The sequence below is a fragment of the Argentina anserina genome, chromosome 2 (assembly GCF_933775445.1).
Source record: "Argentina anserina chromosome 2, drPotAnse1.1, whole genome shotgun sequence".
In the NCBI taxonomy this organism is placed as follows: domain Eukaryota; kingdom Viridiplantae; phylum Streptophyta; class Magnoliopsida; order Rosales; family Rosaceae; genus Argentina; species Argentina anserina.
In genome coordinates, this window is record NC_065873.1 from 12,291,703 (window position 1) to 12,304,549 (window position 12,847).

The 12,847-nt window shown below is 38.8% G+C and overlaps 1 protein-coding gene across 1 annotated transcript; it reads left to right on the forward strand.

Moving 5' to 3' along the window:
* The first annotated feature begins 6,708 nt into the window (after nucleotides 1-6,708).
* LOC126783960 (MADS-box protein defh21-like) lies at nucleotides 6,709-12,630 on the forward strand. The gene is made up of 5 exons (XM_050509482.1): nucleotides 6,709-6,733; nucleotides 6,994-7,497; nucleotides 7,623-7,812; nucleotides 7,900-7,945; nucleotides 12,429-12,630. Exons 2-5 carry the CDS (start codon nucleotides 6,997-6,999, stop codon nucleotides 12,628-12,630), a joined length of 939 nt encoding a protein of 312 aa, XP_050365439.1. The 5' UTR covers nucleotides 6,709-6,733; nucleotides 6,994-6,996.
* The last annotated feature ends 217 nt before the right edge of the window (nucleotides 12,631-12,847 follow it).

Sequence of the window (12,847 nt, forward strand, 5' to 3'; positions counted from 1 at the left end):
GTGATTCTAAGATAATTGCAAGAGTTTTAATATTGAAATACGACATGTATACAATATAATGGATTCTATATATATTGTATAAATGGTAATAAATACATATATATATAATTTGCTATATTATATACTGTTATGAATTCATTTGGGTTAGGTCAATTCGATGACAAGCATGTGAGTTTAATATTGAGATTGTTAAACGTTTTGTCTTCGGACGAGTTATAAATTATGACATGTATAAGATATAATGGATTATATATATATATCGTACAAATGGTAAATAAATACGTATATATATAGTTTGCTATATAATATACTGTTATGATTTTATTGTGATTTTGATTTGTACAATATGATGTGAGATTATTGTACGTGATTTTTAACATTGAGATTGTTAAAATGTGAATTGTCTTCGGACCTGATGTTTGGTACAATATGATGTGAGATTATTGTACGTGTTTGGCAAGTCGAAACCTAGCCTTTGGCCGGGCGAAAGTTACGATACAGTTAGAGCTCTAGTCTGTCTGCCTTAGTACTGCATGTGAGGTAACGGGTGGTTATCTGCTCATGGGTACTCAGATTTTTTTGGATGTTGGGTAGCGGGTGGCTATCCAATATCGGCGGTGTATTACGAGAGGGGTAACAAATGTGTACCAGCGTTCTCGGTACCCGTAATATAAATGCATTGGGTAACCAGAAGGGTTACTTAATTTCTCATGAGCGTTTTATTTCTTATTTCTTTGGGACGACCAGATGGGCCGTCCACTGACTCATGAGTGCATTTATATTTGATGATTTGTGATTTTTCGTATATATTAATATGCGAGTTATATTTTCATTTTACTCATACGAGCTGTAAAGCTTACCGGGTTTGTGTTTACAATCCCGGTGCACCAATACGATGGTGTAGGGGATAACTCTGCAGGTGTTGATTAGTGGAGATTGAGCGACAACTCCGGAGGCACGAAGTCGTTCGTATCCTACTTGTGGTGAGGTTTTTAGCGTGGATTTGTGTGCGAGAATTGGTGTGGTTTTATTTGTGAGACTTGTGAGTAATTGTGAGGATTATTACATTTCCATTTTATGTATGGATTATAAATTTGGATTGTAATAATTGGTTTGTCTGAGTTGTATTGAGAACTCAGAATTGATCCGCTGTGACATTTTAAATGATTTCGATTTCATTGAGATTATTTTGTGTTTAACGACTTTAGAATTTTGAGTTTTTAAGCTCGGAATTTTGGGGTCGTTACATCAAACATTAATGAGATTTCCATGGAGTACTGAAAATCTGGAATGTTCGGATATTGATGAAAATGTTGATGCACTGACTAAAGCCATGAGAGTGGAAATATAAGAAGATGAAGTTTGGTCGCGTAGCTACAGATAAAGAATTGCAGCAACCACAGTGGAGGATTATGCATCAAAAAAAAAACCATAGAGGAGGATTAACAAAAACATTAGAACTATAAATTCATCTATGGAGTTATAACTATACCATTTCTTTCGTGTGTTATTTTTTCCTTTGTAGCAGCTCCCCTTCTACTTACATTCATAGACTCCATTGTCTACTTTGTAGCAAAAGCATCTATTCAGGTTGCTTAGAGGGGACCTAATAGATCATTTCAAATATATGTGATTTGGATTTAGCACAACCTTAAATTACTGTAAACAACTAGCTGAGTTTATCAACCATGAAATCTACAACTGTGCAACATCATATCCTGCGTGCAGGTGCGTTAATTCAGTAACATCCACAAAGCAGCCCACGAACTTCTACCCGCAGCAACGCGCGGGGGCTTAACCTCGTAAGTACTAAAGGGCTATCAAGTGAACTTTAGTGTTTAAGATCTCTGCTTACTGAATTCACAAAATGAACTATTACCATATATACCAAAAAAAAAAAAGTGTTCTTCATGAGGTCAATGATCATGTACATTGGAAAAGATATATAATGTTTGGAATTGATGCCTTGGATGCTAAATCTAGAAACTCTGGACAGTAAATAGAAGGTCCAGGTTCCAACATTTTCCCTGCTTACAATACAACAGCTATACCATTTGATACTACAATTACCCACCGGAAAACCAGAAACATCAAGCAAGCAAACTCGAGGGCCCTTGTCCTCTGTCATTTAGTTCAAAACACATGAATGAATTCACAAACTCCCCATCATAACTCCTTCCACGCTTACTACTCTTTTTGTGCTGCATTTGGTTGCATACGTCAACAGAAAATCATAATTTTCTAACATGTCATCAATTTCCCAAGCTTGATAGGCTCACATCTTGCTCATGTATTCCACTTGCTCTTGACTCCAGAAAAGATGGTTTACAATAGATCATGCAGTAGAATTTGTTGAACCGCACTGGAATATCAGGTGGCACGTTTCTCAATTGAAGTCAAAGATTTTATGACAATTGGAAGCCTACTGACACACATAATACATTTGGGGTTCTAGTTTCAATAACAGCAAACAGTTCTGATCCAAGGCAAGGCCTGAACTTTTATGTCAGTCCGACATTAGAGAACTGGGGAATACCAAAATACTAATATTACTCTTAAAATGATATTACAATGGACACTCTAAAAATCAGAGTATCGTCAAGGCAAAATATTTACTTCAGAATGGCAGCGTACCTCAAGTTGAACTCTTGAATCAGAAAAAAATTCACATCCTTGGACAAAGTGACACCAAATGAACTGATAATGCAACAGCAAAGAGTAAAATTGTGCATGCATAGCCGCAAAAGAAGTACACTGGCATAAATGTTCAACCAGAATCTTCACCTTTTCAAATACTTTTGTGAGACTCTGAATGCACAAATGACATTACCTGTTTGCTTCCCTTTAGTTTTCTTGATATATCTGCCAAACCAGAAATGGCTAACATGCTCTTTGATGTAATTGGAGATATATTCATAGTGATTCTCAACAGCTTAGAGGATTCAAAGACATCAAAGGGTAGCATACATAAAATTACCTGAACAAGTTCTCTGCTCAACCGTACAAACTTTGGCCCGATTTTCAATATGGCTTCAAGGGAGCAGCCTAGCTTCATGGACCGCAAGGCCTTCTCTACTTCAATGCTCCATTCCATCACACATGCTGCTGAGTTCCTTTCCATTGCAGTCAAAAATTCAACACCAAAACTCTACATTCAGATCAACACAAATCACCAAAATAATAATAACAGATAGCCAAATCATAATGCATCATATATGGAAGATAGTAAACATTTTTCTGGGTTCCTTTTAATCCAAATAATTTAATAATTCCAATATATGTACTATAGCATAAAATAAGCTTTAATTAATTAAACGCTAAATCCTAAATCCTAAATCCTAAACCCTAAATTAAAAGAAGAAAACCGGACCACCTTAAGCACCAATACACTCATGTTTTGTGATGATACTACTTTTGTTGAAAGCATTTCATTGTGCCCTCTCACACAAGGTTCTTATGCTCCAATCCTCAATACAATGATGAAGGCACACATTGATACATATCAAAATCACAACTAATTTAGAACAAGGTTTAGGCGAACAAAACTTATATTCTCAGAATGAACTAAAACTTCCTCAAGGTTAATGCAAAAGCTAAGTCCGTTTTCCCGATTTCATATATATAAGGAAAAAATTAGGAATATATAAGTTGACCATTAGCTACTACTGTACAAATGTGAAATAACAAAACGTGAGCATGAGCTTGGAACCTTCCTTTCCTTTGATTCTTTCACTAACATAATCACAAAATTGATGCAACGTCAAATAGATAAAAAAAACTATTATCATACACAATTTCTAATTTCAGCTACTACTCTTTCTGGGTTTGCCTTTTCACCTAGCTCTACTTCTTGAAGGCTTCCTCCTTACCTTGCTCTCTTTAGGTTTTGTCGATGATGGCCCTTCTGTTAAAGCCTTTTTCTGCTGCTCTTCTTCTAATTACTATATACTGCTAGGAACAATCTTCGTTGGCTATTATGCTTGTGTACCAAATACCGTAATGTAGTTCCAACTTCCAACTAGTTATGAAAGTACTAATGAAAGAGTTGATTCAGGGCAAGAGAGGTAAGTTCAAACCCTCAGCCTAGGAAGAAAGACCACAGACCCCTAAGTCTGATGAAGGAAAATGTAGAATGGTACACAATGTTCCATTAACTTGTTTCGTAACTGGGAGAAAGAAACCGGTAGAAACTGACATCCTCTATCAACATACTGATGCAGTTAATTTAATGACCAGAAAGATGGAAACGAAACAAAACATGCAGCTGATCAATCCAGGCTCAAATTATACCTATACCAACCAAAATGTTGCAATGTATTGCACCATCCAACATCACAATTAGTACTACAAAAAGAGCGTCTTATACTTTCGAACAATCTCCACGTTCATGATAAACACCAGGTTAAGGTTGAGATTTTTTTTTATTCTCTCCAAAAAAAAGGTTGAGATTTTCATAATTGACTGTTCATATTGTTGCAAGAATGTGTAGTTTATCGAAGGAGATCAGCTTTTCCACATTGACATGTATCATGAATGAAATGGATATATGTCAGTGCATATGCTTGACATGATCAACGACTGCATATGACAAATGTTTTTTTTCCGGTATATTCTGAATTATCAACTGATAATAGATTCATCATTTTCTAATTAACTCACATATTTTAGACTAAAACTACCAATTGATCAAGCATGAGAATCCAACTTTGGTTATAGATCACAGAACTTGCATTTGACCCACTTCCTTGATCAATCAGCAAGTAGGTGATCAAGTCATCAAATCATGCATCTGTCAACAGCTTTCGCTTTTCTCGCATAAATTAATATAATTATGACTAGAATATGCATAGATACATGAAATGAAAGTATGAAACCCAAACCAAGTGTTGGCTTTTAGCCGAGTGATATTTTGATTACTAAGAGCGTCCAATATCAGACACATAAACAGTATTAAAACCACAATTAGCTTAAATCGAAAAAACTAATTCAAACAGACATACTGACCTAGAATTGAATGCACTGAAGAGACGAGTTCTGGCTGGGAAGTGTCTCTGGGTACCAGCAATTTTCTCGTGTATCTTTTCTCTCTATCAATCTCTACCTCTCTCACCTTCCATCAATTTCTGCGCAGTAACAGGACAGAAGACACTTGTTGATTTGAGCTGTTAGCCTTCACCTGCAGCATTTAAAAAATCAGAGTATCGTCAAGGAAAAGTATCTACAAGTACCTCCAAATTACCAACCACACAATACACATCAGTCAAAGGATGATATAGCGCGCACACACACAAACCTATCTAAGCTACATCTACATAAATCACTCCTCTGCTTTTCAATTTGTGCAGCTTGTAATAGATAGCCAGTGGTTATCTACTAGAGCTCAAAGTGCATGACCATAGCTTTGTAGAGAATATAGTCAATATACAAAAGTATAACAGCTGCATAACTTACTTTCACAGTCCAATAGAACTTAACCTAAACTATTATGATATATCTTTTATAGTTTATCGATGTCAAATTGCATGTAAGTTAATAATCAAAAATATTTTAAGACACACAAAGGCACGGCAAAGACACCTACCGGCCAGTATCAACCTATTGCTTCAATTTTTCTTCCGTTTCCTTCACCACAACTCCAAAGTCCAAACATTGATAAAATCGGGATGATTCAGCCACATTTCTTCCATTTTGAAAGCATTTTTAGATGGTAAACTAGGAGTTATAAAGAGAGAAAAGAAAGGGAGCATGGTCTGAGTGAGAAATTGGAAGAGTGGTAAACCGAATTAGAAGAGAATAATTGGAGACAACTAGAATTGGCAACCACTCTATCAAGTTTTTCATAAGTTCTAGACATATGGTCTTGCCTGTTACACCTAGCGTATTGGCCACCAGAAGAAGATAAAGAAATTAAAGAACAATCACACAGGATGTTCACTCTTTCAACACCACCAGATTTTTCAGTTAAGTTCAGAATACAGTTAAAGCCATCTGTCATTAACCAGGGATCAGAAGTAAGAGGTTTCAGCTGAAAAAAATTCCATACCATAATAGATTCTATAGTTCTTTGTTATCAACCATATAAAGAAAAGTAGCATAAAAAGACTTTTGAGTAGTAGTAACTGATACAGCAGTGCAAGAAACGAACATGATCGAATATAACATTAACAGAAATTTTGTTCTATTCCAACAACTAGAAGGAATACATTCAGAAACTATCAAAAGGAAACTCAGAGAGTAATTTAGAAGCTGCATCTCTTTGTATTTTAGTATCTAAACAACAAAGAAGGTCCAAGGTAAGCAGCCAAGTCAAAAAAGGATCGAATGACTAAGGAAACCATCCTTAGATCAATTTCTAGCATTGCTAAAATCTTAAAACAAAACGAGAAAATTGTAGAATTCCAGTATTAATTTTTGGTTGGTTAAAACATACCTGTAAATTGACATTATATAAAAAGGCAAAAAAGTAAACACAACCATTGGGTAGCTTCCCGGTTGAACGTAATCCGGCAACATGCAGGTCGGTGGCAGAGCCTTCAAAGTTCAAAGAGACCGTCCTCCGGTTAACCTTTTGTTGTTTTATAATTTATAGTATTAGTTCTCTGACTAGTTTGCCCTCAGTTTATTAGACTAACTGCGGGCGTGCCATTCATCTCGTATATAAAGACCTGCTGAGGCACTGGTCAAATAACTCTTGTCGGCAGGGCTGTGCGATCGTTCTAGAGAGTGAAACCTTGTAAGTTCTTCAAAAAAAAAAAAAAAAAAAAAAACATTTCTTCACTTGAACTTTGTTTTTCCCTAAATCCAATCCATAATTTACAAGCTCATAATTTCAGAATTTAGTTTCATGTAAGGGCCGACGAATTAGTTTAATCGAATGCAATGATAACGATAAATATGAGATGACTACTATACAATGATTCATGCTGAATGATCATAATTAGGGTTAGTTTTATTGGTTCGATTGTTACACATCTTCGTGTATGTTTTTCTCAGATCATGGTTGGAAGTAATATAAAGATGCATATGGATCTAATAAAGAATGAGAAGGCTCGTAATATAACTTTCAAGAAGAGGAAGAACGGATTGATGAAGAAGGCTTTTGAATTGAAAAATCTTTGTGATGTGCAGTGTCTGGTTATCGTTTATGAGAAAAAACCTAACGGCCAACTAGTTCGGTCGGAGATTTATCCTGAAGAACCTGAAAAGGTCGAGCAAATCATTGATACATTCGTCTCCAAGTCGGCCAAAGTAAGGAAACTCGAAAACTTGGCTGAATATTTCAACAAACAAATCATGCAAGTGAAGAAAGATACGGCCAAATTGCGCCAGAAGAACAACAAAGCTCGGTTTCATTCATCAGATGACAGGCTAAACGACTTCTCAACAAATCAGTTGCTTGATCTCTTAAAAAAGCTCAACCACAAAATCGAAGACGTGCAGCAGCGGTTTAATAAGCAATACGTAAGTGATGAGGTTGGCTCTATGCCCCCACAAACGGTGTGTGATCTCTCTAATTCTCAGCTCTTAACTACTCTTATTTGATTTACTGCTGAGAATTATTGAAAATTTTGCATGAACTTATTTACTAGTTTTGTTTATAAGTACAAATTCATGATTTTCAGGCTTTGGTTCCGATCAACAATGTGGACAATGTGAACTATTCTCAGATGGTTGCATTGAACCAATACCCTAATAGTGGTTCGATGATGTACTTAAGTGATATGGCTTTCACCGAAGAGCAAACTAATAATCTTCAACCCTTTCAGTACAATTTTTATCATCAGAGTTACAATAATGATTTGAACATAAACGGTAAGAAATACGTACGTATGTATAAACTCTGCATTATATTTTTGTCATAAACATGGTATGTGATTAACACCAGGCAAACATATGCAGGCATGCCACGGCAGAACTACAACATTCAGACTGCTACTGCAACATCAAACATGCCAAGGAGGGAGAGAACCCGGTCAGAATCTCTTGGTTTTATGGGCCTTCTAGAGATGAGGATAAGTGTGGTTTCTGGGAAGAAATTATGGAGCTGAACAATGATATTGCCTTGCCAAGGTTATGTGTTGGAGATTTCAATGAGCTTCTTTGGCCCCATGAGAAACAAGGGGGGAATGCCTGGTCCCTGAACAAAAGAAGGTTTCTAAGAGAATTCATGGATGCAAATGATTTGTCGGATTTAGGTTTCAAAGGGCAGAAATTTACATGGAAGAGCAACTGGGAAACCGAGACAGGGCACATCTATGAAAGACTGGATAGGGGTATTGTTGACATGCTTTGGCTGGAGAGATGGCCAAACACTACTGTGTCGCACTGTACCAGGGTGGGGTCTGATCATAATCCCATCTTGGTTGACACTGATCCGGTGCTTACTAAAAACCCAAAGTTGTTCAAGTTTGAAGCTTCGTGGGTGTCTATTGATGAATGCAGGAAAATCATTGTTGATAGTTGGGATACGCAGTTTAATGGGACAAATGTTGAACAATGGGTTCAAAAGCTTCACAAGTGCAGCACTCTTCTTACTGAGTGGAGTAAAAGAAAAGAGGGTAATAATAAACGCCTTATCAATCAATGTCTCAACCAACTGGAAGATCTGCAAAAGGCGGGGAGGACAATGTGCCAAGACCAGTAATTTATGAGCTAACTTCTACTCTGGGTGAGCTTTGGGCTAAAGAAGAGCTCTATTGGAAGCAACGCTCCCGTATCAACTGGTTGAGATGTGGTGATGCTAATACCCGCTTCTTTCATCTGACAACTATCCAGAGAAGACAGAGAAATAGAGTCCAAAAGATTAAAGACTCGGAAGAGAACTGAGTTTCCTCTGAACCATCTATCAGATTGGTGGTGGAGGATTACTTTAAATCTTTGTTTACTTCCTCTGGGATACGTGATTGGAGAAGTACTATGGGTCAGATCAAGAGAGTGGTCACCAATGAGATGAATGATGATTTGATTAGACCGGTCACAATAGAGGAGGTCAAAGAAGCTGCTTTTCAAATGGGGGACTTTAAGGCCCCAGGCCCGGATGGTTTTAATGGTTTATTCTATCACAACTTTTGGCAACATATCAACGTAATTATCAACTCCTCAGCCAAGGACATATGGGACAATGGTGACACTATCTGAGCTCTTAACCACACAAATATTGTCCTAATTCCAAAAGTTCTCAACCCAGAGTCAGTTTCCCAGTTTAGACCTATAAGCCTTTGTAATTTCTCCTACAAAATTCTCTCAAAGATATTGGCCAACAGACTCAAAGTTTGGCTCCCCCAGCTAATATCCCACCACCAAAATGCTTTTGTCCCAGAGAGACAGATCCAAGATAACATCTTAGTAGCTCATGAGGCTTTCCACTATCTCAAATTAAAGAAGTCTACTAAGACCTATGAATTAGGGCTCAAGCTAGACATGAATAAGGCGTACGATCGGGTGGAGTGGGATTTCTTGGAGAATACTATGATGTGCATGGGGTTTTGCAGAAAGTGGATTAGAGTAATAATGGCTTGTGTGAGCACTGTATCATTTGCAGTTTCCATGAATGGTAAACCAGGTGAGACTTTCTTCCCTTCAAGAGGACTGAGACAAGGGGACCCCTTATCCCCCTATCTCTTTCTGTTTGCCTCAGAAGTCCTGTCAACCATGATTTCTACTGCAAGTCAATTTGGAGAGGTGGATGGGATCAGTATTAGCCGTGGGGGTCCTAGCATTACTCATCTCCTTTTTGCAAATGATTCCCTCTTTTTTCTCAGAGCCGACGAGTTAAACTGCTTGAGAATGAAAAATATACTTGATCATTACTGCCTTGCTTCGGGCCAATCAATAAATTATGACAAGTCAAGTTTATTTTTCAGCCCGAACACTCCGGTCGAAATCAGAGACAAGATTGGTGGCATCCTACAAATCCTTGACTCTCCCAACCCAGGGAAGTATCTTGGTCTTCCTACCTTGTGGGGAAGATCGAAGAAAGATGCGTTGAGTTATGTTAAAGGAAGGTTGCAGAATAAGCTCCAAGGCTGGAAAACTGCAAATCTGTCCCTGGCCGGCAAAGAGGTCCTCATTAAGTCAGTAGCCTATGTTGTCCCGGCGTATCCGATGAACTGTTTTAAGTTCCCCATTACTTTATGCAAAGAATTTGATTCTACTATCGCAAAATTTTGGTGGGGTCAAAAAGAGGACGAGAGAAAGGTGCATTGGACCAGTTGGAGCAATTTAGGGAAAGCAAAGTCTGATGGTGGCCTTGGCTTTAGAAGTTTGGTAGATTTTAATGTGGCTCTTTTGGCAAAGCAATTCTGGAGACTTATCACAAACCCTCATGCTTTTTGGGCAACTATTATCAAGGCTAGATACTTCCCCCATGTCGACGGTTTAAACGCAGTCAAGGGTTCGCGTGCATCTTGGGCCTGGAGTAGTTTACTGCATGGTAGAGATCTTGTTTTTTTGGGGTCTCATTGGCAGGTCGGCAATGGCAAGAGTATTGGTATATGGGTGGACAAATGGATCCCTATGGTGGAAGACAAGTATCCACATCCTATCCTTCTTGTCCCTTATAGTTGTCCTAACTCTATGTTTGATTTAATGGACAGAGATTCAAATTCTTGGAATCTGAATCCAATCAAGCAATTTCTGAGTGCTCCTGAATCTGAAGCTATAGAGGCAGTAATCTTTGGGGATGAGGAGAGTGAGAACAAGTTAGTTTGGCCGGGGGAAAAGTCGGGGAACTACTCGGTTAGATCTGGATATCATCTACAACACTCTATTACTACTGGAAAGCATACATCAAAAGCTAGCACATCACATCACATTGCTCAGACTTCATAGAAATCTATTTGGGCTATAAATACTCTGCCGAAGATTAAGTTTTTTCTATGGAGAGTTATGGCCAATGCTCTTCTAACTAAACAAAATCTTTTCACCAGAAAAATTTCACATTCCTCTATCTGTCCTATTTGTGAGGTGCACCCTGAATCAGTGGAACACTGCCTTCTGCTCTGCCCTTGGGCTACTAAAACTTGGTTTGCAAGTTCATTATGCTACAAAGTTCAAGTGGAGAAAGTGAGTACTTTTGATAGGTGGTGGGATAGTATTCAGTCTCTAGCAGCGGGAAACAAAGATTCAAGATCTCACCTTCTCTCCATGGTAGTTTTTCTTCTATGGGAGATTTGGAAGGCCAGATGTATGTTCCTCTATCAGAACTCCCTCCCAGATCCCCTCCTCGTTGCTACTAATGCCAGCGCAGCCTTCTCTGAGTTCCTGCATGCAAAAAGCACTGTAAGTCCTCTTTCAAGCTCCTTCTCTTCTCCCCCTCCCTCTTTCCCCCCAACCCAAATACCTTTTCCCCCACCACCACTCAATGTCCACCGGCCAGTCACCTCAACCCAAATTTTGCTATGCCCTCCCCCCCCTCCCCACCATTCAGGGCAACTATTCCCATCAGTAACCGTTTTTCCCGTCTTTCCATTGACCTGGACAACACCGTACAAACACCAATCCCCCCTTCACCACCCCAAAATCCAAATTACTCTCACCACCCTCCTGCTCACCATCAAAATTCAATCCACACTAGCCATACTTCTCGGATTCACCCTCTATGTAATCCTCCTAGTATCCAGAACCCAAACAGCAAAAGTTGGATAAGTTTCGCCCCTCAGACATCAATCACCACAATCACAACCCCTCAATCTTGGATCCCCCCTCCACTAGGTACTATAAAGATCAACTGTGATGGCTCTTGGTGTGATCTAACCACGCAAATGGGCATCGGAGTGGTGGCGCGTGACTCTGACGGCCGCGTGGTAGCTGGAGCGTCTGGATTCGGCCGTGCTTCCTCGGCTCTTGAATCTGAGGCTTTGGCAGCGATAGCCGCTGTGGACCTTGCTCTAAACAACAACTTCCAATTAGTATTGTTTGAGTCAGACTCTCAAAATTTGATCCATGCATTAACTGGTTATGATCACTCACCTCACTGGAGTCTGAAGCCGGCAATTGATCGCATTCGTCGCGCTTCTATTTGGTCTACAACTTCGGTCTGGAAATGGATCCACAGAAAAGCGAATGGTGCAGCTGATATGGTTGCCTCGCTAGCCCGTAGGAAGATGTGCCCTGAGGGTTTCTAGACCCCCATCTTCCCTGGTTCATGTTCTCTCAAGAGATGGTCTACCTTGCCCGCCGCGGATGATCTAGTTTGTGGCCTGGTTTGGAGGTTTAGTTTCGCTGACTCTCATTGTTCCGAGTTGTCAAATTGCGGGGCTTTCCGCCAAATCTGTTTTTCAGATGCTTGTCTCGGTCTATGTTTGTTTCTACTTCTGCTTGTGTTTGGCCGTCCTTGTTTTTTGGGTTGGTCTGTTCGGTAACTATGGGTCTGGTTTGTAGATCCCTCCTTTGTTTCGTCTGCAATATATCATCTTTCGTCCAAAAAAAAACATGCCAAGTTACAATGAATCAAGTACATCTACAAGGTGTGAAAATCGTCTGCAATACAGAATCAACGATGAGAATTTGGCATTTTATAATCATGTCCCGCTGCAGACTGTGTATCCAATGTCTGCAAGTTATTTGTTTGATAATGGAAACCAATTCTTCTCAAGGGTTAGTGAGGATGATGAAGTTAAGCACATTTAGTGGACCTTACCTCAATGAAATCGAATTAGAACTATGTTGTTCTTTGAACTCTAATCTTTTGCTAGGTCATATGACCGTGTTAATGGTTTTTTGTTGTTCGTGGATATGAATTCAACTTGATAAACATTCTGTTGTCGCTATTTTTTTATTATTATGTTTTATGATATACTCGTTCAACTCAGACCCTTGGTTATTTTGCAACTTTATTGTTTCCCTT